This window comes from Coenobita brevimanus, chromosome 23 (assembly GCF_032717465.1).
Source record: "Coenobita brevimanus isolate Jiangsu-jjx chromosome 23, ASM3271746v2, whole genome shotgun sequence".
NCBI lineage: Eukaryota > Metazoa > Arthropoda > Malacostraca > Decapoda > Coenobitidae > Coenobita > Coenobita brevimanus.
In genome coordinates, this window is record NC_136976.1 from 64,550,114 (window position 1) to 64,574,386 (window position 24,273).

Below are 24,273 nucleotides of genomic sequence, written 5' to 3' on the forward strand. Positions count from 1 at the left end.
TGGACAAATGTGAAAGTGTGCATGGAAAAGTTTGAAAAGAATGAGAGAGTGTTTTAACTGGTGATATGAATGGTAAAGTAGGGAATGTGAAGGTGGATGAAGTAGTTGGTGAGTGGGGTGTACCTGCTGAGACTGATGAGAATGGCAGTGCTTTAGTGGATATTTGTGTCGGAAGGGGGTTGGTGATAGCCAATACCCTCTTCAGGCACAAAATGATTCACAGGTATACATGGCGAGTGATGAGAAGGGTGGATGGTGAACTGAATGAAAGGAAGGCAATGATTGATTATGTGTGTGTGGATGAAAGGATGTGAAGATGTGTAATGGATGCAAGAGCAAGAGGCTGGGAGAGTGGACTTTCTGACCACCACCAAGTGGTGGTCAGAATCAAGGTCCAAGTAAAATGGAAAAATAGAAGAAGGGAAGGATGGGAGGAAGGAGTATATGCAAGGAGAGTGGAAAGGTTACAAGAGGATGAGAAAAAGGCAGAATATAAGAGAGAAGTGGAGGAACAATTGGGTAAATATGAATTGGAGCAGATGGGGACATGGAAGGTGTGTGCATGATATTCACAGAAGAAATATGTGCAGCATGTGAGGTGAAGAGAAGACAAAAAGGGGTGCATGGAACAGCATGGTTGAATGAAGAGGTGAGACAGGCTGTGGCACAAAAGAAAAAAGCATATAATGAATGGATGAGAAATAGGGATGTGGAAGAGAGACAGAGGAAAGAGTTATATGTAGAAAGGATTTAAGAGGTGAAAAGATTAGTAAGAGAGAGTAAGAAGAGAGTGGATGAGGAATTTGGAAGGAATTTGAGAGTCAAGTGGAGGGAACATAAGAAAATGTTCTGGAAACTGGTAAACAGAGTCAGACAGGTTGGCAACAAAGTTAATAGGGGGTGTGAAAGATGAAAATGGTAGATTACTGGTTGAGAGGGGAGAAGAAGTGAGCAGATGGAGAGAACACTTTAAGGAATTGTTGAATATAGAGAATGAAAGTAATGCGAGTATAAGTGACTGGGGAATGGCTGGGAGAAGGAGGGAGGTGAGAAGAGAGGAAGAAATCAGTAGGATGGAATTTGTGGGAGAAATGAAGTAAGTCAAAATGGGGAAAGCCCCAGAAATTGATGGAATGTGTGGTGAAATGGTGAAGCATGGGTGAGAGATAGTAGTAGAATGGATGTAGAAGATATACTGATTGGCCTGGGAGAAAGGTTGAGTCCCAAAGGATTGGAAGTCAGTTATAATTATTCCCCTGTACAAAGGAAAAGGGGAAAAAGAAGTGTGTGATAATCATAGGGGCATTTGTCTTCTTAGTTTAATAGGAAAAGTATGCGGTGGGATACTTATTGACAGAGTTAGGGAAATAACAGAGGAATGAGTTGGAGAACAGGGAGGCTTTAGGAAGGGAAGAGGTTGTGTAGATCAGCTATTCATTCTTAGATCTTTAGTGGAAAAGTCACTAGAGAAGAGAAAGAAGTTGTATGTAGCCTTCATGGATTTGAGAAAGCATATGACACAGTGGACAGACAAGGATTGTGGAAAGTATTAAGAATATATGGAGTAGATGGGAAGTTGCTGAATGCTGTGAAGAGTATGTATGAGGGTGCTAAGGCTGCAGTGTGTTTGAATAGTGAACTGAGTGAGTTGTTCTATTTGAAGGTTGGGTTGAAACAGGGATGTGTCATGTCTCCATGGTTGTTCAATCTGTATATGGATGGGGTTATAAAAGAGTTACAAGGTAGGGCAGTGGATGTTGGAGTGGCCCTAATGAGAGAGGGCAGTGTTTGGAAGCTCCCAGTACTGTTGTTTGCAGAGACACTGTTTTGTTAAGTGAAGACGAAGGGGAGTTGCAAGGCTTGGTGGATGAGTTTCGGAGAGTGTGTAAGAAACGGAATCTAAGGACGAATGTAGGGAAGAGTAAAGTTATGGTCTTCGAGAGAGGTGAAGTCAGTGAATGTACAGTGAGGTTGGATGATGAGGAAATGAAAAATGTGAGTAAGTTTAAGTACTTGGGTAGTGTGATGAGTAAGGATGGAAGTTTGGAGGATGAAGTACTTGAAAGGGTTGCTGGTTCCTTGAAGACAGTGATAAGAAACAGGGAAGTAAGCATGGAAGTGAAAAAGTTATTACATGACAATATTGTGATATCAACTCTAACGTATGGAAATGAAGCTTGGACGTTGTTGGAGCGACACAAGTTAAGAATGAGAGCAGTGGAAATGAGTTATCTGAAAGGAGCCTGTGGAGTCACATGGAGAGACAGACTGACAAATGAGGATGTGAAGGAGTGTTGTGGTGTGGATGTGATAGGAAGTGTTAGGAGAAACACACTGAGGTGGTTTGGCCATGTGGAGAGGATGGAGAGTGAGAGACTGAAGATGAGAGTGTATGTGAGTGAGGGGGAGGGGGAGAGGGGGAGGGGAAGGCCAAGGATGAGATGGAGGGATGGAGTGGAGAGGTATATGAGAGAGGGGGGTGTGAATTGGGAGCAGGGCAGTGAAATGGTGGGGAACAGGGTGACATGGAGGCAATTTGTTTGTGGCCACCCCGTACAAGGGATTAAGGCATCTGGCAATAGATAGACAGATCTCTAGGTTTTGGTTTCATGTCGATATGATGAATCTGAAAGGAGTTATGGCAAAAAAACAATTTTTGTTTTTTTAATTTATTTTACATTTTTTGAGCCTACAGTCTGGGTCTCAGCCCAATTTGGCCCCAAATTTGATCAGGTGATCAGAGGGTCATAGGCCATCATCCCTGTAGTTTTAGTCAAAATCGCACCAATAGCTTTCGCGTAAAGTTGTTAACTGTCAGACAGACAGACAGACAAACAAACAGAGAAAAACAATATCCGTCCCCAAGCCTCTCCGGAGCAGGGATGGGTAAAAAACAGCCCTGTCGGGCAAAAATCTATGCTAAGCCATAATTTCCACCCAGATGCAAGCATTTTGTCTGTATAAAATGGAAAAATGTACGAATAACGGTTTCGAACAGCCTGATTGCAGTGTCTGGCTAATAGATTGTTTGGATAATGGACGTCTGGATAATCATGGGATTACTGTATACAAAGAACAGTACTGTACTCACCAATAACAAATTTCTTGTGTTCAGAGAGATTCTTTGGTATAATCCAGTGACAACCCAGTTACGTAATCCAGGCACTCAACCACCAACAGCCCACCAAACACCACTCAACCTTTACCATAAAAACACTTAATGCCAACACTTTTGTAACTGTAACTTGAATTGTGAAGTGCCATCGCAATATTTATCACTGATAAATACACAAGTCCGAGCAGGGCACATCCAAACACAGTGTAAATATGGTAGGCAGACTAATGCTTGTCCTAGTGGAAGCATCATTAACTATCGCGGGTGGCGTGCAAAGAGCCTGCCAAGCCTGAAATTTCTGCTGGATCTCAGATTTCTTCAGTAAAGTGAATTGAGAATTGTTTAACAAAACCTTCAGTTAATTGCATTTTCTGATTGAAAGACTTTCGTATAATCGAGACTCTACTGTATTCTGCTTTAGCAGATAAATCATGCTGTGATGGGGTTAATGAAGACTGCATCCAACCCCATCACTACAAATCATTTCCTCAAAGTTGCCAAAATCATCTAAAGGTACCAAGAATCAATTAAAAAGTACATATATCTTCAGATGGATGAGGACATGGGAAGAAGGAAGAAAAAGAGGAAAGGGCAGCCACCCAAGAGCAGTACTATATCGAGTGAGTGGGTGGTGAGTGCCCCCACCTACCACTATAAATTATTCATCATTTTAAAAGCAAATCTACCCTCAAAGATCATTAAATAACAGTCCTTAATGCTCAAGTCCAACTGATGCCCACTCAGAGGTGGCTTGACTTATCAGAGGTTCAAACCTTGTTTTTGCATATTGGTTTTTGGCAGGCAGGTCTCAAGTCAGATTTAAGACTGAGTCAAGCCTCAAGTCCAGCTCATGCCTTTTTCTTGCATTCAGAACTTAGGGATAATTCCTCCTTCACAAGTATTAAAGGCTGAGAGAAGTCGGTGGCTCAACACCCCTTCCAAAGGGTGTCTCTCATGTTTTTTTTCTTGCATTCAGCCTTAAGTCTGGGATAATTCCTTCTTCACAAGTACTAATGACTGAATGAAGTCACAAGCTCAAAGCCTCATCCTAAGGGTGCCTCTAAACATGGAGCCTACTGAAAACCATTCATGGACATGGTTGCTATAAAAAACTTCTGAACTGAATAATGTGTGAGCTAATATGAATATACTGTAGGAGGGTACTGGATATACATAATTTAAGTGGAAGGCTTGATATACATGACTGATTTCTAAAGTAGGCAATTATTTTGGACTCCATCTCTCAGGAGTAAGAAAAACAAGAAAATAAAATACGATCTCAAAAAACAACCTCTCTTTTGGTAATATGATGTACAATACAGTACAGTACAATAGTTTAGAAACCATACTGTATAAGAAAATACCTACATAAATGCAAAACGATTATTCAAAATGGTGAAATTTTGCTTCGGAATTGTGTATTTCCTATTTTTTCTAGCTACTGGAATGGAAGAGGTAACCTGGATCCTTAAGCTGCCACCACTACTATCATCACCACCACTTCCATCACATCTTGCATCACTAACAAACACGAAAACAAATTACCAATGTACTTATTAGTGTAAGGTACCAAGATATTTGCCAAACACATGTCATACATCAACAAAAGTAAACAAAAATAGGCACCTTAGGGTATTGATATGAAGGAAGCTGGGATTCTAGAACAATGTATGCACACATCCTCCTCCTACGACAAGTTAACATGCACTGAGTGGCTGTATGATGTGTGGTGCATTTAGAGGCAAATACTAGATTGTTTAAGAGAATCAACTGTACAGTGATGGTTAATGGCTTCTCAAATTATCTTCCTTTCATCATTAACTTCCAGCACTTGAAGTTTATTGGCTAAAGAACAGTTTACAGTAAAATAATGAACAAAAAAAATCATTCACACATACTGTAATATAAAATCATAAATCTTAAAAGTCTGTTTATCAATCTATCTATAGTCCAACGCTCTAATCCCACAAAAGGTGGCCGCAGACAAAACGCCTCCAAGTCGCTCTGTTACCCACCATTTGACTACCCTCCCCCCTCCCTCATATACCTCTCAACTCTATCCCTCCACCTCATCCTTGGTCTTCCTCTCCCTCCCTCCACCTCACCTACATACACCCTCTTAGTCAGTCTTTCATTCTCCATTCTCTCCACATATCCAAACCACCTCAGTGTATTTCTCCTAATCTTCTCAACCACATCCACATCCACCCCACAATCTTTCCTTCACTTCTTCATTCGTCAACCTGTCCCTCCATGTTGCTCCACATGCTCCTCTCAAGCAACTCATTTCCACTGCTCTCACTCTTGACTTGTTCCCCTCCAGCAAGATCCATGCCTTACTTCCATACATCAGGGTAGGGATCACAATACTATCATGCAGTGACTTCTTAACTTCCATACTCACCTCCCTATTTCTCATCACCTCTTTCAGTGAACCAACAACCTTCCTTCTCTGCTGTATTCAAGCACTTCATCCCCCAAAGTTCCATCCTTACTCATCACATTACCAAGAACTTGAATGCACTCACATTCTCCATATTCTCACCATCCAATCTCACTGTGTATTCTGTGACTTTATTCCTCTCAAACACCATAACTTTACTCTTGTTTACATTCACTTTCAGATTCCTTTTCCGACACACTGTCCTAAATTTATTCACCAAACCTTGCAACTCCCATTCATCTTCACTCAACAATACTGTATCATCAGCAAACAGCAACACCAGAATCTTCCACATCTCACCCTCATTCATTAGAGCCAGCCCCACATCCACTACCCTACCTTGAACCTCCTTTACAACCCCATCCATGTATATATTAAACAGCCATGGAGGCATCACACAACCCTGTTTCAGTCCCACACTGAGATCAAACAACTCATTCAGCTCACCATCCCTTCGCACCGTAGCCCTAGCTCCTTCGTACATACTCTTCACAGCACTTCACTCCATATATTCTTAATACCTTCCACATACCTTGCCTGTCTATTCTGTCATAAGCTTTCTCCAAGTCCATGAAGGCAGCATACACTTTCTTTACCTTCTCTAGATACTTCTCCACTAAACATCTTAGAACAAATATCTGATCTACACACCCTTTTCCCTTCCTAAATCCTCCTCGTTCTTCTCCAACTAGCTCCTCTGTTATATGCCTAACCTTATCGATGAGTATTCTACCATATATTTTTCTAGTCACACTAAGAAGGCAAATACCCCTATGGTTACGACATACTTCTCTCTCCCTTTTTCCTTTGTATAAAGGAACAAATATACCTGATTTCCAGTCCTCCGGAACCCTTCCCTCTTCCCAAGCCAATCTACACAACTTCCATATCCACTCCATTACAATCTCACCCCCATACTTCAGCATTTCACCACACACTCCATCAATCCCTAGGGCCTTTCCCATCTTGATCTTCTTTATTGCTTTCACTACTTCCGCCCTACTGATCTCTTCTTCCCTCCCCTCATCTCCTCTTCTCCCAGCCATTCCCCAACCACTTAAGCACGCACTGCTCTCACTCTCTACATTCAACAAATCCTCAAAGTGCTCCTTCCATCTCCTCATTTTCTCTCTCTTCTCCACCAACAATCTATTATTCCTATCTTTCACTCCCCTACTATTTCCCCTTTCACACTGCCTTACTTTCTTTACCTCCTTTCAAAACAATTTCTTACTCTCCCTCCATTTCACACTCAGATTCCTCCCAAACTCTTCATCCACTTTCTTCTTACTCTCCTTCACCAATCTCTTCACCTCCCTTCTCCTGCTCACATATACCTCTCTCTTCTCTCTCTCATCTTCTCCCCTACCTATACTCACTAGCCATTCACTATATGCCTTCTTCTATTGTTCCACAGCTCGTTTCACCTCATCATTCCACCATGCTGTCCCTTGCACACCCCTGCATCTCCTGCTCACTCCATAAACCACCTCACACGCTGCGCCTATCTCTTCCGTGAATATTTTACATACGTCTTCCACCCCTTCCATCTGCTCTAACTCATACCTTCCCAATCTTTCTTCCACTATGCTCTTATACTCTGTCATTTTCTCACTCTCTTGCAACTTCTCCATTCTTCTCACAGGAGCTGTTTCCTCCTGTCTTCTCCTTCGTCATTTCACCCATTTTCTTTGCAGTCTTACCTTGGCCATCACTAAGTGATGGTCCGAGATTCCATTCCCCCACCCTCTCCACACTCTTGCATCCAACACTTGTCTTCTCATTCGCTCATCCACACACATGTAGTCTATCAATGCCTTTCATTCAACAAGTTCACCATCCATCCTCCTTATGACTCCATGTATACCTGTTGATCATCTTATGCCGAAAGTAGGTGTTGGCTATTGCCAACCCCTTACCAGCACAGATGTCCACCAAAGCACTACCGTTCCCATCTACTTCGGCTGGCACACCCCACTGACCAATCACTCCATCCACTCATACATTCCCAACTTTGCCATTCATGTCTCCAATCAAAAACACTCTCTCGCTCCTCTCAAACTTGTCCATACATGCATCTACACTTGACCAAAACTCATCTTTCACTCTTGCCACTTGGTCCTCTGTCAGCGCATATGCACGTACAATTGCCCACACTTGTATACCTACTTTCATCCTCACCCTCAAAGTTTGTGAAAGTTAAAATATAATTCTGTTCTTTCACTTACCAATATACATAATGTACTTCACAGCAAATTCCATTCAGTTACTCCAATATCCAAAATAATGGTTAATACCCTTGTCCCATTGATAAAACTGCATTAAAGAAAATCACATTAAAACAACATTACTGGACTATCAAAACTCACTGAATTCCACATTCCTTGAGATCTTGATCTGTTAGAGTGAGGAATATCTGCAAATCAACATCCTGTTCTTGAAAGACATTCATGTATGAGCTCAAGCCAATCTGCCTCAACATGGTCTCCAAGTCTGTGGGCTGAATACTTGCTGTAAAAGAAACACAATAAATCAAATAATAAACGATTCTACCACTAACTGTATAGCATGAAGTTACAAAGTACAGGTAACTCGCACGGAACACGTGGGTTTCGTTCCTGCCGTGCCGTGTTAGGTGTGAAATCGCGTATATTTAAACTACTCCGTATTTTGCTCCCTAGACCCCCCAAATGTGTTGTTTTGCTGTTATCTGTCACTGGTAATCACTAGAAAGCACTTTAAGTGGTTAGAAGGTTTATTTAATGTTATAACTCACAAATACAGTACTCCAGAGCAAAACTTCAACACACAAATACTGTACGTAAACACAAGGAAACATTCCGACGCCGATCATAGGTAATCATATAAATCAGGTTAACTGGTACCAGTGCTTTAACTTACAAGTACTTACCAGAACAGTACATATTTAACTTAGAAATGCAGTACTGTGATATCGAATGATTTCAGTACATAATCTGTTAGGAATGGCTGGAAAAAAAAAAAAAAGTTATGAATACATTTTCACCTTTTTGATATATGTTTATGGTAGTTTCGAGTTATTTTTTACGTTATCGTTGTGCCCATGCTTGGAAAAGGGAGTGAAAGAGTTGAATTTTCAGTCTTAAATGAGAAAACTGCACGTCCTCCAAGGCTAGACTCTGCCACGGGAGAATAAAGTGAAGGGTCAGTCCAATTAGCAATAAGGAAGTTGTGTCACAACTTCCAGCTCCCACACCACGAGAATGGCTAAAAATAGAATCGTAATGCAGTTTCAGAACTAACAATAAGTCTAATTATTACGAATACAGATACAAAGCAGAAATAAATACGTTTACAGACGGGGAAAACGTACTTCTTCCGTCATAACATGTTCATCTTTCTCTATCATTTTACGTTCATCTTTATCATTTTACCTTGTTATTTTCGCAATATATATTGCTGTCTCGTAAACAGGGTGGTTGAGTGTGTTTTGCAAGGGAGGAAAAAGGTTGTATTTTCTGTCTGGGTCGAGATAATGGGTGTAACTATGTGTGGTTAGGCATGGCCACGAGCGAAAAATCGTACATCCACTCCTCACGATAGCAGGTGGCGAACTGACAGATGATACATGAGAGGGTGAAGTCAAGGTCAGTCTCATGTCCCAGATTTTCGTTCACTGCCCGAAAGTTTTCACAATTTTCTACAAGTTGCATTGCATCAAATGATCCAAACCATTACAGCAAACCTGAGCAAATAGGTAAAGATACCAAGACAAAAATGTATTTTTCTCTTATTATAAGTCTTTAACGAACAAACAAAAATGGCAATATTCCGATGCCGATCATGGGTAATCATATAAATCAGGTTAACTGGTTACAAGGCTTTATTTAATGCTTTAATTGCTTACTAGTACATACCAGAACAGTAAATATTTAACTTACAAATACAGTACTGTAGAAAAGCAGTACAGTAAGAGTTTAACGAACAAACAAAAAAGGCCAACGGCCATACCACGTTGAGTACACCGCTTCCCGTCCGATCAGCGAAGTTAAGCATCGTTGGGTCTGGTTAGTACTTGGATGGGTGACCGCCTGAGAACACCAGATGCTGTTGGCATCCCTACGTGTCAAGTGGGGTTGGTGGAGGATTAGTGCCCCTCCCTGTAAAAACAATGAACTCTAAGCCGTTGGCTACCCCGTTTGGGATACATGGCGTCTGGCATTGAATGAATGAAAAATTCCGACGCCGATCATGGGTAATCATATAATTCGGGTTAACTGGTTACAAGGCTTTATTTAATTATTTAACTTTATTTAAGTGCTTACAAGTACAGTACATACGAGAACAGTAAATATTTAACTTACAAATACTATACAGTACTGTGGAAAAAACGAACAAATAAAAAAGGCAATATTCTGACGCCTATCAGGTAAACTGGTTATAAGACTTTATTTCTTGCTTTAACGTTATTTAATAGTACTTTAAGTTGCAAATAAACTTACCAGAACAGTACAGTACTATAAATATTTAACTTACAAATACTGTGCTACTGTACTCGGGAATGTCTCACTCACTGAATAATTTCCCGCCTAGATCGTCACGTAATCAAAACAAACCGCGCGCTGCGGTGACGTTCGAGGATTTGATCTTTCAAAGGCCTCTCCTGCGTTAATTTGTAGTTTTCATAATGGTTTTTTAATCTTACGTTGTCTTATATGTATCCCAGCCCTTACCGTGTATAATTGCGAGCGCATTCCGTGAGATCGTGTTCCATGCGAGTTACCTGTACATTCAATCCTCGTAAATCACGGCAATTTGGGTCTGGACCACTGCCACGATTTACAAATTCCGTGGTTTATAAATAAAAATTCTTATGTGAAAAATGAATTTGGGTCTGGACTTTGGCCAACCACCCCTCACAGCACCCTACCTACACCTATCTAGGCACCATCAAATACAAACATACAAATTTAGGAATATTCACTGCATGTATTTAATAGAAATAAGCAATGTTAAGGGATTTCACCTTAATCCTATGATGAAATTGCTTAAGTGAATGGAGTGGGGTGGTGTTGGGAAGAACTTAGAACCTCTTAGCACTTGTTCTTCCCAAATTCTTTTGCTAGCTTTGAAAACTTCTCTCCCCTCTTAACACGACGAATGAGCTCCAAACGTTGACTGTACAACAACTGTGGCAGCTTCTTGATGCCATACTCCTTAGAGCACTTCATTGGGGGTCGGGAGGGGCCATGGCAGGTAGGAGACGGGGAGGAAGGTACACAAAAAAAGGCAGTTAGATCTCGTACTCCACAGCGACGGTCTGTAGTGTGCGGACTGGCGGGACAAGAACAACAACACGGCAGCATTAGTATGCACATATGGCACCAGGGACGCTCGGTGATTGGTTGTTGGGTCGCGATTTTCAATTTGAAAGCCGCGGTTTATAATTCTCCTCGGAAAAGGCCCACTTCGGTGCCTAGGTCCACAATTTTCGTGACTTAACAGCGATTTAAAGGTGCTGGCAGTCTGACAGCCACTTAGCCGTGATTTACGAATCTGTGATTTATAAACACGCGATTTACGAGGATTGAGTGTATGCTTTAAAACTATGCTCATGGTTGCAAAGTGGCAGAAGGGATATATGAACAGGAGAAGAAACTGCCAAGTGGCTAATGAACATTTATGGACATATTCAATGAATGTTCATTTAAAGGTCACCAAATCTTGAAGAGTGAGCTTAAGGGTAGTATTGGGAGGAAGCCTGCATGTGATATGGGGGGGGGGGGGTGGAGTGGAGGGCAGGTGTCAGAAAAGGAACTTATGCATCTGAAATTCATATTTTGTAGAAAAGGTGCATACAAATATGCATGATACAGAGGAAATAGAAAATGCTTAGAGGAGTCAGACCAGTTACGAGTGTAAAGAGAAAGATGCTGGGGAGTGTTAGCAATAGAAGGACAGTGAGATGGTGATGTTGAGGTCTGTCTGACCACATGACTGTCACATGCAATGTTTAGCTCAAAGAATTGTGGGGGGGAAAAAAAAAAAAAAAAAAAAAAAAAAAAAAACTGTGAGAAGATGGTATTGAAGTTTGTCTGAACCTATGATTGCTATAGGCAAGATTATGATTAAGGTGTGTGTGTGTGTGTGTGTGTGTGTGTGTGTGTGTGTGTGTGTGTGTGTGTGTGTGTGAGAGAGAGAGAGAGAGAGAGAGAGAGAGAGATTGATGGTGGAGGATCTTAACAAAGAAGTGTCAGATGAATACCAGGTGAAGGTAGAGGAGTCAATCAACTGGGAGAAAATGGATCTGGAGAACTTTTGGAATGAATATAATGTACATACCTGTAATATATAGAGATATGTCATTCCTAACTAAGAGATTTGTCATTCCTAGCTAAGCTCTCCATATTATGGAAAGCTTAATTAGGAATGACATATCTCTGTGGTGTTGCATGGTCACCAATTAGGAAGAAAGGTGCAGCTTTGTGGGATGACAAGACTAAAACGACAGAGGATGAAAAGCAGAAGTAGCTTGAGTTGATATAAGAAAAAAGGTTTATATGGAGGAAGGGAATAAACTGGAAGAAGCATGTACAAAGACTAGGAAAGAGAAAAGGAAGGTGGTAAATAACAATATCAGTAAAAATATGAATGCATATTTCTCTGAAAATATAAAACTACTTTGGAAAGAGGTGCAAAAATGTGGAAATGAACGTGGAAAGAAGTGTGAAAATGAAAGAATACCAACAAGTGAAACTGAAGTAAAAGGTAGACAGAAAGAATATTTTGAAAGTCTGAGGAATGGAAATGACGAGAGCTGGGTGGCAGTACACATAATTGATTTCAGTGGTGTACAGAGACAGAATGTAATGCCAAGAAACATGACATTGGCAGCTGTTAAGTGGCTGATGAGGTGTATGCAGAGATGATTATGTGAAGTAGAAAAAGTGGAATTAATTATTATGAAAGAGTGAAACTCTACCAAGAGAGTGGAAAAAGACTGTGGATGTACCCCTGTCCAAGAATTAAAAAAAAAAAGTAAGTGAAGAGTGTAAAAAAATTATCATGGCAAAAGTCTACTATGTGTTGCTGTTGTTGATCAACCCTAGTCTGTTTGACCAAGTAGACTCATCAGGTGCAGGAAAGCCACTGCCCCTGCAGGATCACCTCCTGCAGTGAACCGATGTTCCCTTCAGGATGCCAATGTTCTGCAACAGTGAAGTGCAGGGAAAAATGTGTGGAGGTTTGGCTCCTGGATGGATGCCACATATGTCTCTCTCCACCCTGTTAACAGTGGCACTATAGCAGACTCCACATCACCCTGATATCTGGTTATATGATTACCACCCAGTGTTGTTGTTGTTGCCCAATCCCAGTCCATCTGATCATGCAACCCATCAACTGCAGGTAAGCAACCACCCCTACGGGGCTGTTCCATGGGTTCACTAAACTGTACTGTTGGGGTGGTTTCTGCATCTTAGTGTGGCTTGTGCTATGCACTGCTACATTATGTGTGCTATATTGTATGAGCCCATTCTACAAACTAAGTACATGTCTGGTTCTAAGCTTTGCAAGGTGTGCTTGGTCATCTTTAATTAAAGACACCTCAGATGGGTGGATGTTGGGGGGGGCAGGCTCATACTATGGTGTTGTATTGCCCTGAGTTTGAAGTGAGTACGTACGTGTTTCTTCACCGCTTGTGTTGCAATGTCTGGAGGTGGGCTATTGTTGTAGAGGGTTTAATAATGTTTGTGTTTGTGACTGTTCTATGTGCCTAACTGTGTTGTGTGCCTCTGTCACGTAATGACTGGGGTGTTGTTTACTAGAACAGGCGGCTGCATACAACTGTGTGCAACTCATATCAAGGAGGTCTATGAGAAGAAGGTTTTACTTTCTGAGTGTGAACTGTGGGAGTGGTTGTGGTGAAGCCAGTGGTAATGCATTCTATATGATTTGGAAGGTGTTGTAGTGGGTATTAGATAGGATGGGAGCCCATGCCAAGGGGGCATACAATATCACAAATCTAATGTATTGTTTGTAAAGTAAGGTGAGTGTTTCTTTTTGTTGTCCAAAGTCAGGCCCTGTAATGGCCCTTAGTCCACTGATATTGGGGATGCACCACCTCTTGATGTCTTGTACATGGTCCTTGAAGGTGAGTTCAGTGTCTTATGTCACTCCAAGGATACTAGTGGAGAGTGTGTGTAAATACAAAAGGTATATGGAATAATTATCACAAAAATTAAAGGTAATATAAGAAGACCTGGTGAATGATGACCATAATGGCTTTAGGAGCAGTAACAGATGTGTGGATCATGTACAGTATTTGATATGAGACAGAAAGGTATTGATGGCATTTATGAATCTGGAGAAAGCATACAACAATGTAAACTGAGATGGATTATGGATGGTACTGTACACTGAGTATCCATAGGGATGTAACATGGTCTTGTCTCAAACACTGACATTAACCCACTCACTTAAATGTCCACTTACCCTCAAGCAGGATTCACTGCCAACACTGGACTCTTCACAACATTTATCTGCTTACCATTCTCATCATACATGTGCAAAATCTTTAATTATCCATCTCTGTTTACACTGACTTTGTTCAGCTCTTGGTAGTGGCAGAGGGCCTTGGATCGAACAAAACTGAAGGGCTGTTCTACTTTCTCAGTTGTGTTTAACTTTATTCCCTTCTGTTCCCAAGATGTGGGGCTTAAGAACATTCAGCAATACATTTTAGTACTGTACTGTAAATAGAAGTGGGTTTACACTGTATCCCACAGTGGATGCATGTGAAGCATGTCATACAGCATTAATTTTGACTAAGTGAATATAATTCTGACAATCTAGGGAGAAGGTTGCTATGCCTTTTGAGGCATTTTGTCCCCAGTAGAGGTTTGACTAAAGACAGTATGATATGCACCCTTCCTTAGCTCTCTGATTTTGCAATAATTCCTTCCATCACCTACTGAAATGCATAGGTGGTGTCTTAAGATGGGTGAAAGCCTCTTCTTCAAGGTATCTCCATATTCATTCACTATAAGCACAAAATAAGTATTTGGCTTTGCAAGTACACTACCTGTCCTTTTTTTTTTTTTTTTTTTTTTTTTTTTTTTTTTAACCATTCTGTAGATGATCCACTATGACATGGAAATGTTGTGTGGGAGAGAGAGACAATTTAGAGCTTGAATTCTTTATTTTCTCTAACACTTCAGGCTACACATAAATCATCTTTCTGAATCCGTCTCTCTGAAGATGGGTGCTGAATACCCTGAAACATTAGAAAAAAAAAAAATCAAATTCTGGTTTACTTCTCTCTCCCACCCAACAACTCTTACCATTCTCTAACGATGGAACAGTATTTGATTTAGATTTGTGTGTCTGGGGTTGCTGGGTGTGGGCTCTTCTTGCCTCCAAAGCAGCTGGACCATCACACAAACTAGGACCATCTCCACCTGCAAAGAGTAACACTGTATAGCAAGTTATTATTATTCTAATTACTGTATTATTATTATTATTATTCATGAATTCATTCATTCATCATCTAATCCTGTGTTGCCCCATGAGAAGCGTAGAAGCCCAGGGCTAGGCAAGTTGGTCTTGACATTAAAGATGAGAGTGATCAGCTTCACTCATCCCCGAACGGCACTACATGTGCAACACATCCCAACCATCCCTTGGATACAAGCCTGCAATGGCTCAATCTGATTGGAGTGCCTTACTTACTCACTAAGCCACCAGGCGCCACAATTTGGTTATGTGGTTACCAACCAGCGTAGTAAATGGTTTCCTGGTGTACAGGAAACCATTTGGCTTGTCACTCACTGTCGAGTCACCCATAGACAGAAGGAAGAGGAAAGAATGAAGGAAAGAAAGACAGAAGAGGTAAGAAGCAAAGAAGGAAGTTTATTACCATTATTATTATTATTATCATTATTATTTTTGTCACTGCTCAGCCACAGTCTATCTGGTTGAGCAGACCCTTCAATGACAGGCAAGCGACTGCTTCTGCGGGGTTGTCTGACAGATACAACACAGCACATCCACCATGTAGGCATCCAGGATCCTCTTGAGGTTAACTGTGCTCCAGTCCTTCAACTGCAATGTGTCCAGACATCTTAAAATGATAGGATCTTGCATTTGGCTCTCTGTTAGCTTGTTTCTGTTTTTCTCTTCGAGGGAACAATCTTGCGAACTTCTGGCCTTTTGTTCCTTCTTCCTTGCATTAAAAAAAAAAAAAAAAAAAAAAAGCAAGGTGCATAGCATCACCATGTGTAGGTTCCTCACCAGTGCCAGCATGTTATTTGGATTGCTAAGTGTGTGTGTGTGTGTGTGTGTGTGTGTGTGTGTGTGTGTGTGTGTGTGTGTGTGTGTGTGTGTGTGTGTGTGTGTGTGTGTGTGTTCTTACCTAAATGTATCTTCACAAGAATGAGTCAAGCTCATACTGTCCTGTGTATTAAACTATTTTTATCATACATATCTTTAAATTTATGAATAGTTTTGGTGCACATTATTCCATTCGGCAGTGTATTCCACTAATCAACTGCCGTATTTGGGAAACTCAATTTCCATCCATCTTTATCACCCCTCCTTTTATGCAGTTTTTTTGCAGTGCCCTCTTGCTGATACTTCCCCATAGGTTATATACTCCCTGATGTCTATTTTCTTTCCCTGCGATGTATTTATAAGCATAATCATGTCTCCTTTTTTATATCTACCTTGCAATGTTGGTAGGTTCAGTTTTTCTTGTCTTTCTTCATTACTCAGATCCCTTATGCATGATACCCATCTTGTAGCTGCCCTTTGTACTTTTTCAATCTTATCTATGTATTTTTTGAGATGTGAATTCCAAACTACAGTTGCATATTCCAGGGTTGGCCTGATGAATGTTGTTATTATCTTTCACAGCATGTCTTCATTTATATATGTCAATACTTTTCTCATATTAGCATGCAGTGTGTACATATTCTGTACCTTTTCACTGATGTGGTCAGCCGGAGATAGTCTGTTATTGATAATCGCTCATAGGCCCTTCTCCTTCTCTGATATGTGCAGGGTTGAACTTCCTAGCTTGTAATTCCATTCTGGTCTTTTTCCATTTTTACCAAGCTTAATTACACAGCATTTGTCCACACTGAGTTCCATTTACCATCTATTGTTCCATTCATGAAGCTTATTTTATTCTTCTTTCAGCTCCATGCAAGTCAGTGTTTGTAATTCTCCTTTGTATTTTTGCATCATCAGCAAACATATTTAGATAGCTTCCACTTCCTATGTTGCTGTCAATGCCGTTTATATACACTAAAAACATAATTGGTGCCAGCACTGTGCCCTGTGGAACTCCACTGGTCACTTCTCTCCATGATGAGTACTTTCCCCTTAGTACTGTTCTCATTTCCCTTTTCCTGAGAAAATCTTGCATCCACCAGTACAGATTACCTTGGATTCCTCCTTGATGGCACAGTTTCCTTAACCCGCAGCGTGCTGGCTATTTTTCGCCCTGAGGGTCACCCCAGTGCCGGCCATTTTTTGACCTTTTTTTCTTTGGCTAAAATGATAGATTTTGATGTGGAAACAATGAATTTCGTCGTTAAAATGCTCACCCAGGCTCGGAAATGAGTTTTATTGAGTCCTGCATACTCGTATACAGGTAGTAGTAGTAGTAGTTGTTCCCTAGGCAGTCTGGCCAAACAGCCACAAGTCCCTTAGGAAGGCCATGGCCGAGACCGGGCTTTCCCACAAGAGCTCTCAAAGAGTGTATGTTGTGTTGCTGGCGTAGGTGATTGTGTGCAATGCAGTCTTCCATAATGTGCTTAATAGTATGGGGTGCTGTGTTGCATCCTGGACAGGCATCAGCAACAGAGTCATCCAGCCTCTTCTGTTAGCTTAAGAGGGCTGGATGGTGCCCACATCTCAGTCTGGCCAGGTGGACCCTGTCCTCACGAGGAAGATAGGATTCAGAAGGATGGATGTCAGGAGGCCGTGCATGTAGCTGTGTGTTGTCTTTAAGTGACTGAATGGAGGGGCGAGTGATCTGAGTGTGGATATGCTTCTGGAAGCTGGTCTGAGGTGGGCGAGGGGGGAGAGATGACAGTACAGTGGGCTCGCACAGTGCGCGAGAGATTGGGCGGTGCACGAGCTTGCGCACTGGGAATTCGCGTACTAGGAATACATAATCTTACGGGAATAATTACATATGGGCGGTACCCCCTCATACCTGGACATTTTTTGGCCCTTAAAGACATAATAAAGGTCATATGCACAGTACACACTACACTTCCTATTCAAAATTCACCAAAAATGGCGTCAATTCACCCAGCCTCGGAGTCCCCAGGGGGGGGGGGACCATAAATGCCCCCGCCATCTGCCCCTCTCCCGGTGACGACTCGAGGTGCCTGGAACCACTGTCTGACTCTCTTCTTCTTCATTTCTGCAACATTTGCGGCCTTTCATCTAACTTTCGCTCTGTTGAGCACCACCTCTCCTCCTCTAAACCTCACCTTCTTTTTCTAACGGAGACTCAGCTGTCTGAGGCAACTGACAGCAAACCCTTTTCTGTATCCTCCTACTTTCTCTATACTCATTTCAAAGCCAAAGGTGGCTGTTGTGTATACATACGCAACGACTTATCTTGCTCTCGTGTTCCTGAATTTGATTCTTCTGAATTCTCCACACTCTGGCTTCGGCTTTCCTGTCATTCTCTGACTAAATATATCTGTGCTGTTTACTTATCCCCTAATTCTACTATCAAAAATTCTTCGACTATCTTACTTCTACGATGGAACACATTCTGTCCATCTCTCCTTTCTCTGAAATCTCCATTCTTGGAGATTTCAATGTTCACCACCACCTTTGGCTCTCCTCTCCTTTCACGGATCCACCTGGTGAACAAGCCTACATCTTTTCTATCCTTAATGACCTAGAGCAGCTTGTACAGCACCCTACCCGTATCCCTGGCCGCTTTGGAGAGAGCTCCAACATACTTGACCTCTTCCTCACAACTAATCCTTCTGCTTACTCTGTTAATCTTTTCTCTCCGTTGGGCTCCTCCGATCACAACCTTATTACCTTAACCTGTCCTATCACTCCGGTACGGCCTGTGGACCCTCCAGGGAAACGTCGTCTGTGGCATTTTGGAGCCGCGGACTGGGAGGCCCTCAGGCAGTACTTCTTTGATTTTCCCTGGAATGATTATTGCTTCCATGGCCGTGAGCCATCTGAGTGTGCCTTGCGCATTACGGAGGTTATTCTCTCGGGCATGGAAACATACATTCCTTTCTCATATCCTTTGACTAACGCAAGAAAGCCTTGGTTTAATCACGCTTGTTCTAATGCTGTCCGCAACAAGGAGAAGGCCTACAAAAGGTACCGGAGCCAACCCACCCCTGAATCACACAATCTTTACGTTTCTGCCTGGAATTGTGCTAAGTCTGTTCTTCGCTCTACTAAAAATAATTTCATCCATACTAAATGCTCTCAACTCTCCAACTCGAATTCTTCCTGCTCCTTCTGGCACCTTGCCAAAAATCTTTCTAACAACTTTACCTCATCATCCTTCCCTCCTCTTTTCTACTCTGATGGTTCTGTAGCTATTTCTTCTACTGATAAAGCAGATCTCTTCGCACAGACTTTCTCCTCCAATTCCACCTTAGACGATTCCAGTGCTGTTCCTCCATCACTTCCCCCCTCTGACTTCCTCATGGCTGACATTAAAATTTCTTCAGTTGATGTATTTTCTGCCATCACTGGCCTCAGTACTAACAAGGCATATGGGCCTGATGGAGTCCCTCCTGTTGTTCTCAAGAACTGTGCTTCTGTGCTTACACCCTGCCTAGGCAAACTATTTTGCCTTTGTTTGTCAACTTGTACCTTTCCTTCTTGCTGGAAGTTTGCTCTCATTCAGCCAGTCCCAAAGAAGGGTGACCACTCCCAACCCTCCAACTATCGTCCAATTGCTTTAACGTCCTGTATTTCAAAAGTTTTCGAGTCAATTCTTAATAGAAAAATTTTAAGGCATCTTTCCTATCACAACCTTCTTTCTGATCGTCAGTATGGGTTCCATCAGGGACGCTCCACTGGCGATCTTCTCACCTACCTTTCAGACTCCTGGTCATCCTCCTTTCGGGACTTTGGCAAAAGCTTTGCCATTGCACTTGACATCTCAAAGGCTTTCGATCGAGTCTGGCATAAATCTTTAATTTCCAAACTGCCCTCCTACGGTTTCTATCCTTCTATCTGTGCCTTCATCGCTAGCTTCCTTTCTGATCGTTCTATAGCCGCTGTTGTAGACGGCCATCGTTCTTCTCCTAGATCTATCAACAGTGGTGTTCCTCAGGGCTCTGTCCTATCACCAACTCTCTTCCTTTTATTCATCAATGGTCTTCTAAGCTGTACATCTAACCCTATCCACTCATACGCTGATGACTCCACCCTTCATCTTTCCATTCGGTTCCCGCAACGCCCATCTCAACAGTTACTTCAAGAAACAAGAGATGAGGCTATGGCACACCTAATGTCTGACTTGGCTCATATCTCTGACTGGGGTAAAAATAATATGGTTGTCTTTAATGCATCTAAGACTCAGTTCTTACACCTATCAACCCGACAAAATCTTCCACAGGTATACCCACTAATATTTAATAATATTCAGCTTAATCCTGCATTATCCTTGAACATGCTTGGGGTTTCATTTACTCGGGGCTTATCTTGGAAAGATCATATTACATCTCTTGTAAAATCTGCTTCCAAGAGATTGGGTGTGCTAAGCCGACTCCGCTCTTTCTTTACCCCTGCACAATTGTTGACTCTATACAGGGGTTTTATCCGCCCCTGTGTGGAGTACAACTCTCTTGTGTGGGGAGGCTCCCCACATACAGCTCTTCTCAATAGGGTGGAGTCAAAGGCTTTTCGTCTCATTAACTCTCCTCCTCTTACTGACTCCCTTCAACCTCTGTCTCTTCGCAGCACTGCTGCATCTTTATCTCTTTTCTATCGCTACTTTAATGGTCACTGCTCCTCTGAACTGTCTGCTTGCATTCCTCCACCTCTACGACGGGCGCGTAGCACCCGTCTGGCAGCAAACTCTCATCCCTTTTCTGTCCAACTCTCTAATGCAAGAGTTAACCGTTACTCCCAGTCTTTCATTTATGCAACAGGTCAGCTCTGGAACTGTCTCCCTCTGTCTGTATTCCTGCTGCCTATGATCTCCAGTCTTTCAAACGTAGTGTGACCAGGCATCTCAAAATGATCGGATCTTGAATTTGGCTCTCTATTGTATTTTGTTTTTCTCTTGGAGGGAACTGTTACTGCGGGCTCATGGCCTTTGGCTCCTTCTTCCTTGCATAAAAAAAAAAAAAAAAAAAAGACATTGTACTAAATCTATAGCTACAATAACAAAAATATGGGTAGTCACCTTAACAACAGTAGACAACAGGCCTGATGACCTTAAATAACAGGGGTTCCGAGGCGCGGCAACACTGACAGTGCCGCACTCCCCACCGCACCAACACTTCCCTCCGCAGACTCCTCTTGATCACCTTCCCCAGGAGCATTAAAGTCACTCACTTTGGCCATAAACCCTTCAAAGTCCAATGCTGACACTTTTGACATTGCATCCTCTTCATCCTCAACAGGAACAGGAGCAGACGATGTCGACGGTTCCGCTATTTCACCAACTTGAGCCCGCTGTGTGTAGCTTGTTATGAGCGTCTGTCTTCTCCTGTTTATTTCTTCCCTGTGCCTGTCTGTGTAGAAACGGAAGAGTTTGTCGATACCAACCAGAAGTTCCTCTGTTCTTAGGTTGCTCACTTCCTGTTCCTTCACCTCTTCCTTGAGCTTATCCACGGCAGCAAGGATCTTGCTAATGTTTGACATACACAGCTCAGTCCTGCCTTCCATCACGCTAGGCTCCTCAACTTGACTCTGTCTGTCGCATCATGACGACACGTGACGCGATCTGTGAGGGGTGGTCGCGTACTAGTAGAAAATGGCATTTTTGAGCCAATCCTTGCCTCTGCCTCGTGTTCTGTGCGGTAAACTTGCGCATTAAAGGGTTTTTGGTTATGATTTTTCGTCACTCGTGCACAAAGCGAATCGCGCACTGCGGTGAGGAGCACTGTGCGAGCCCACTGTACTGTATTTGTGTATGGTATTGTGTGCTGGGTGTTGTTTTGATGTTCCTTGGTGTGGGTGGATGTGCTGCCATGTACTGTAGTGGATGTTGTGGGTTTGTGGAGGCTGCAGCAAGAAACTGGGTGCCTCTCATGTCTAGGTGATCCTTGACTTTGAGGACTTTGGTTTCTTGATGTAGGTGGTCTACGGGTGTAGGGCCTTGTTCTGTATGGTCTGTAGAGTGTTGTAGTGTGTTTTGGTGAGGTTAGAAGCCCAGGCAGGGCTTGCATAATTCATCACTGAACGTATGTATTGTTTGTATACTGTGGTGGTGGTTTCTTTGTTGTGTCCGAATGTTGTATGGGCAAGTGACCTCAAAGCATTGAGTCTTGGTGTTATTTTATTTTTAATGTTTGTGATGTGTTGTTTAAATGACACATGTATTGTATGTTACACCAAGGATTTTGTGTGTGTGTGTGTGGTAGGGGAGTGTTGTTTATGGTGAGCTGTGGGATGTGACTGTGTTCTGCTGTCCAGTTTGTGAGAAGAGTCACTGTAGATTTGGCTGGGGCTATTTTGAGCCTGTTTGTGGTGAACCATTCGTGTAGTGTGCTGAGGTAAGGTTGAATGATGTGTGCAGCTGTGTTTGCATTTTGGTGCGTACATGTAAGTGTTATATCATCTGCATAGGAAGCTATGTGTAATTGTGGTGTGAGGGGTGTGGGTACATCGTGCATGTATAGGTTAAAGAGTGCAGGGGACAAAACAGATCCTTGGGGGATGCCGTTTGTGAAGTTTCTGATGTTAGAAGACTGACTGGCAAATGTTACGTGTGCACATCTGCCTGCTAAGTAGTTTGCCAGTCATCTTTTTGTGTTATTGTGCATGTTTGTGTTGAGTATTTTGTTTGTGAGGTTGTGGCGGGGGATGGCATCAAAAGCTCTGCTAAAGTCTAGTGTGATTACGAGTGTTCTGTGTAGTGGCCTAGCTGAATTCATGCCATCGAAAACTCTCTGTGTAAGGTCTGTAAGAAGGGTGTTTGTGAAGTGTAGTGCTAAAGCCATGTTGTGACTGGGCTAGGAGAATGTGAGCTGTGACTAGTTGTAGTACCAGTCGTTCAGTGACTTTAGAGGGGGTGCAGAGGAGTGTGATGGGGCGATGTGAGGATGGTAACGTGGGGTCTTAGTTGGGTTTAGGGATAGTGATGATGTTGCCATGCTTCCAGATGTTGGGTATTATGTTGTGTGAGTAGCTGTAGTTTGATATGTTGGTGAGTGCTTGTATGCCTTGTGGTCCTAGGTGTTTAAGATGAATGTTGCTTATGTTGTCTGATCCACAGGCAGATGAGTGCTTGAGGTTGTTAATGATGTGCTTTGTCCGGTTGTAAGTGAAAGATGCGTAGTCTGGGTCTGTGGGGAACCGTCTCTTACATCGGATGATACGTCGGTCTTCGGGATGGGGGTTTAGATGGCTGACTTGTGAAAAGTGATTGATGAGAGTGTTTGCTTGTTGTTTGTTTGAGGGTATGGTGTCTGTTGTTGTGATGGCAGCATGTGATTGTGTGGTGTTGCTGTTGGAAAGTGTGATTCTGTTTAGTGTTTTGAAGAGTTTGCTGATGTTTGTTTTGTGGTCAAGTGTTTGGAGGTAATTTTTCCAGTTAAGTGTTTGCTGTTCTGATATTTTATTGTTTATCTGAGTGTTGAGTTCTTGTATTTGTTGTATGGTGTCTTGTATATGGGGTGTTGGGGAGTGTCGCAGTGTGTCCCGTTGTCTGATAAGGCCTTGAATGTCTGGTGTGAAGTTGGGGTTGTGTCTCTTTCTGTTGCCTCTAGGGATGTGTCTTTTGTCTGCATTTTGTATAATTGTATTGAAAGTGTGCACAGCGGTGTTGATGTTTGTGATGGGTGTACTGTTTAGTGTTTCGAGATGTTGTTCTGTTTCAGTTACAAAGGCCTCCCAGTTGGCTCTCTTATAATTAGTGTATGTGTGTTTGTGGCCAGCTGGGGTGATTCTGGTTTTGGTGGTGATGATGACTGGGAGGAGATCAGAACCAAGGGTTTTGACCACTCTCCATGATGTAGTGGGGGCGAGGTTTGGGGAGCAGAAGGTGATGTCTGGAGATGATGGGAGGAAGAGGGCTTGGTGTGGGATATGGGTATGTTGGTCTGGACTGTTTAGTAGGAAAAGATGATCTGTCTGGGATAGTAGTACCAGCCCTCTGTCTGTGTCAGGGTTGTTGACATGCCAGGCCGAAGACTTGGCATTGAAATCACCACCCAGGATGATGTTCGGTATGTTAGTGATGTGTATTTGTGGAGAGTAACTGTGTGGTACTGTGGGGGACGATTGGGGGGGAATGTATGTGTGAGCGATTGTTATGTGTGATTTGTTACCAGCGCGTATTTTAATTGATTGTATTTCTGTTGTGGTGTCATGTAGAGGGAGAAGTGACTTTGTGTGTGCACTGGTATCTGCAAAGTTGATGGATTTGTGTACCAGGGTGATGAGTCCACCGCTACCGCCATCAGCCCGGTCTTGTTGAATGGTGGTGAAGTTATGAAATGTCGGTGTTTTCTGTGCTCTGTGTAGTTTTGTTTCTTGTAAGATGGCAATGTGTATGTTC

General features: G+C 42.4%; 1 protein-coding gene and 1 non-coding gene across 2 annotated transcripts in view; one reads left to right on the top strand and one right to left on the bottom strand.

The window, feature by feature from the left end:
* LOC145392997 (uncharacterized) overlaps positions 1-24,273 on the bottom strand; it is a 91,075-nt gene that overhangs the window by 30,760 nt on the left and 36,042 nt on the right. The window contains exons 5-6 of the mRNA XM_080267303.1: positions 14,879-14,995; positions 7,928-8,069 (exon numbers count right to left, since the gene is read on the bottom strand). Of these exons, the coding sequence (XP_080123429.1) occupies positions 7,928-8,069; positions 14,879-14,995 (259 nt within the window). The remainder of the gene's footprint in view (positions 1-7,927; positions 8,070-14,878; positions 14,996-24,273) is intronic.
* Positions 9,535-9,653, top strand: LOC145393200 (5S ribosomal RNA). The gene has a single exon (XR_013896156.1). It is a non-coding gene; the product is annotated as a 5S ribosomal RNA (ribosomal RNA).